The sequence below is a fragment of the Cebidichthys violaceus genome, unplaced genomic scaffold, assembly GCF_023349555.1.
Source record: "Cebidichthys violaceus isolate CVI_PGR_0920_01 unplaced genomic scaffold, fCebVio1.0.p SCAF_55, whole genome shotgun sequence".
Classification (NCBI taxonomy): Eukaryota; Metazoa; Chordata; class Actinopteri; order Perciformes; family Stichaeidae; genus Cebidichthys; species Cebidichthys violaceus.
In genome coordinates this window covers 211,951-215,726 of record NW_027176761.1, presented here as the reverse complement: position 1 = coordinate 215,726, position 3,776 = coordinate 211,951, and the positions used below count along the sequence as shown (strand labels likewise).

Below are 3,776 nucleotides of genomic sequence, written 5' to 3'. Positions count from 1 at the left end.
CGGCAATTTTTGCACAGATGTCAATAGTGTGCATCCCTGCAATATATAGGAACAGGTGGTAAACCAATTCCTTTAAACCACTTATTTACACCGCAGCTGCTTCATCAAGACCGTCCACATGTTCAGTTATTCCTTCTGTGTCTTTCCTTAAGTTCACTGTAAAGCTGCTGCAAGCACAGTTTGAACCCGGCTGCCATCGGTGACCTCTCCTTGTTGGTGAGGAGTGTTTTATGTCACCGCTTTAGAGGCTGTGACTATAGTTGCCGGCTCCAGACTGCAGAGGGAGGAAAATGTGGGTCAGAAGAGGGAGTAAGAAGCTGTCAAAGTGAAAAGTGGAAGTTGAATAAACACGTACGAGGAGGAGAGTTATTTCCCCCCACAGTACGGGATGTGTTCAGAGCCAAGTTCAGGTCACACAGCCAAAACAAAGCTCCCTTTTCTATCACCGAGTGATGCATCCGTGGCCCCATGTTGGTCTAAATGACTGTTGCACATACACTGCATACTGTACGTGAATATGTAAAATACAGCGCGATCGGCTTTAATACATCTGTTGCGACCTTAACTAACTACATTTATTTTGTAGTGTGGTTCCACCCCGATGATTAAAAAGACATGGTTTAAGTACAGTCTGAGTGTTTTTCATCAAATTCACAGACTGGCTGTTCAGAACACACACACACACACACACACACACACACACACACACACACACACACACACACACACACACACACACACATATTCCATCTGAGTCGCTATCTTCAGTTTGCTATTAAGAGGAATGCTGGGCCAAGAGAGCTCTTGACTCTGACAGGCTCTCCATATCCTGCACACACACACACACACACACACACACACACACACACACACACACACACACACACACACACACACACACACACACACATCCTCTCCCTCTCTTATGACCATCAGGATGAGGTGGATAAGTGTATAATTATGGGATGTTTATGACTGTGTTCCATCACTTGGCAACTGTTTTACAATTACTTATTTCCAGGAGGTACCAAAAAAAAAAAAAAATATATATATATATATATATTCACATATTTAGAGCTCAGATGAGAATTTCTGTCTAAACTGAACTGTGGAATGACGTAACTTGAAGAAAAAACCTGTGTGCTGTGTAAATAATGTAAAGATGATGATGTTCATTTAGTAAATTCTGTTCGCATTTAGAGTAAAGCAGACAATAAAGGAGGATATTATTTAAAATTATTTAAATGTCATGTTCAGCTATTGGCTGTACTTAGCTCCACCCTCCCATGTCACTTCTGGTTCCAAAAAAACAAGATGGCGACAGTAAAAATGCCAAACTCAAGGCTTCAAAACCATATACCACAAACTTCATGCCACACTCTATGTTATGGATGTTTGTTTTTTTCATTTTAAACCCGATGTTTCCTTCACCTTAACTAAGCTAACCTTGATCTTTCCCTAAAGTTAACCAACACTTAACCATAGTTGTGCTGTTGCATCATAAAATCCTCCAACGGTGATATTTTCCGATTTTGGAAGGCAAAGAGAAATGATGTCGTCTGGGAAGTTACCATTTTTTTATTCTCACACACACACACACACACACACACACACACACACACACACACACACACACACTGATATATACTTCTTTCAGACACATTTGTCAGATCAGTGATTCCCCATAAACAGTTTGTGCTTTTTGGCACTCTTTTAAACCGCCGCTTTTCAAAAAAGGAATTGGAGCCACAATTTAAATGGCAGGATGACATCACTGACTCAGCAGTAGTTCTACATATTGTCCCCTCCCTGACGCCGCTGTGTGTTTCTCTCTTCTTTTTCCCCATCAAGGTACAGCGAGTTTGCTCACAGGTAATCTCACAGGTTTTATAAAGTGTGATCCGGCATAAACAGACATTTCCAAAATTCATTTCAGTTTGTTTTAGCACCGCGTCGGTGCCAGGGGGGTTGGCATAAAACCGTTCCTCGGTGAAGCATGAATCCAGGCAGCGCTTGTATTTCCGCTGTTGCTCAAAAGAGGAGTGATGAAAGCCGCTGTCTGGTGTGTGTGTGTGTGTGTGTGTGTGTGTGTCGGCCGGCCTGAGAAAAGGAGGGGACGCGTCACTGACGGCTACGTCTCTTTGTAAGAAGAAGATGTTATTCCCCCGTTGAAACGTTTGTCGAGTCAGACAGTGTGTGTGTGAGTGTGTGTGAACGTCTCTCCAAGTCATTGTTGAATTCTCTCCGAAATGGAATAAAAAGGAAGCACACACAAAATATGATGATGTGCAGACAGCACAAAGCTGCGCCACATAAATGTAATATTCTGTTGTATCATCGTCATCATCATAACAGCGCGCATTGCTGCATTTTTCTTAATGAAATTACTTCAGGGTTTAAAGAAATCTTGCAGCTCAACTAAGAAGTCTAAAAGTATGTGCCTATGTTTCCGTGTGTGTGTGTGTGTGTGAGTGAGAGAAAATGTCTCTTTCCCCTCCGTGAACTGTCTCTCCTCTTCCTCCTCATCCAGGTGAGCCTGATGCACAACGGCTGGCCGGTGATTTCAGCATTTGCCGGCGACCAGGATGTGACGCGCGAGGCGGCCAGCAACGGTGTTCTGATCCAGATGGAGAAGGGAGACCGGGCCTACCTCAAACTGGAGAGGGGAAACCTAATGGGAGGATGGAAATACTCCACCTTCTCCGGCTTCCTGGTGTTCCCCATGTAGAGAAAGAGGGGGGTCGAGGAAGAGGAGGAGCGAATGGGGTTGGAAACAAACAAGGTGGAGCTGGTGGAAGACGAGGGGGGGAGGCGGAAGAGAAAAGGATGTGAATAAGACGGTGGAAAAGAAGAAAGAAAGATGAGGGAATGTGACAACAGACTCTGAGAGATGTTAGAGAGATGTAAGAGCTTGACGGAGAATTATGAAGCCAGTACATGGAAGTGTATGGCAAAGCTTCTTCACTTCCCTTCCTCCCTTCACCCATCCTTTCATCCATCCTTTATCCTCCCTTTGTATTTCTCTGTGGCTTGACTGCAGCTTTGGACAGCCAAAACTTTTTTTATTCTCTGCCGAAAGACGCAATTGATTCATTTCATGTGTTCCAGAGTGTTCTAAAGCCCGAGTGTAAAACCCCCCCCCCCCTCTTTTCCTCCAAATTCATTGAATCATACATTCATCCACCTCTGTCAACATAAGCTTTGAAGAATGTTTCCTGAAGAGTTGCTCTCCACATTTCCCATTTACCGCAGCCATATTTGTAGTGTTTTCTTTTTTCATGCTCAACATAAATTGCACTGATTTTGGATCAGCCTCTATCCCAAAGCCACACTAGAATTTTTTTTTTTTAGGGGAATCACAAAATCAGGTGCTATATGTACATACCCTGTAAAGCTGTGTTTTGTAGTTATTATAATAATTATTGGCTTTCAAAAAAACTCTGGCGTCAAAGTCCTCCACCACACAACTCACGTGTGAAATATAAATAAAGCGCTTCTTACACATATTTCAGGCAGGGGGGGAAAAATAAACGAGTATATAAATGTAAGCGGGGGGGGGGGGGGGGGGGGGGATTGCTATATCAGGAAACTAGAATATTTTAACTGAAAACACTACTGTCTGGCACAATCTTTCAAAAAGCACTACAGGGGAAAAAAAGGGAACGTTTTCATTTCCACTGTGCTGCAAATGTGAAGTACATAGTAAAGGTTAAAACAGCAGGAATTTTGTGTGAACTGTTAAATGTAGATACAATAATTCAAAATAAAAACTCCAG

At 42.9% G+C, this 3,776-nt stretch overlaps 1 protein-coding gene across 1 annotated transcript in view; it reads left to right on the top strand.

Moving 5' to 3' along the window:
- cbln1 (cerebellin 1 precursor) overlaps positions 1–3,548 on the top strand; it is a 17,873-nt gene extending 14,325 nt beyond the window's left edge. The window contains exon 3 of the mRNA XM_068731995.1: positions 2,531–3,548. Coding sequence (XP_068588096.1) covers positions 2,531–2,728 — 198 coding nt within the window. The 3' untranslated portion in view covers positions 2,729–3,548. The remainder of the gene's footprint in view (positions 1–2,530) is intronic.
- Positions 3,549–3,776: the final 228 nt, after the last annotated feature.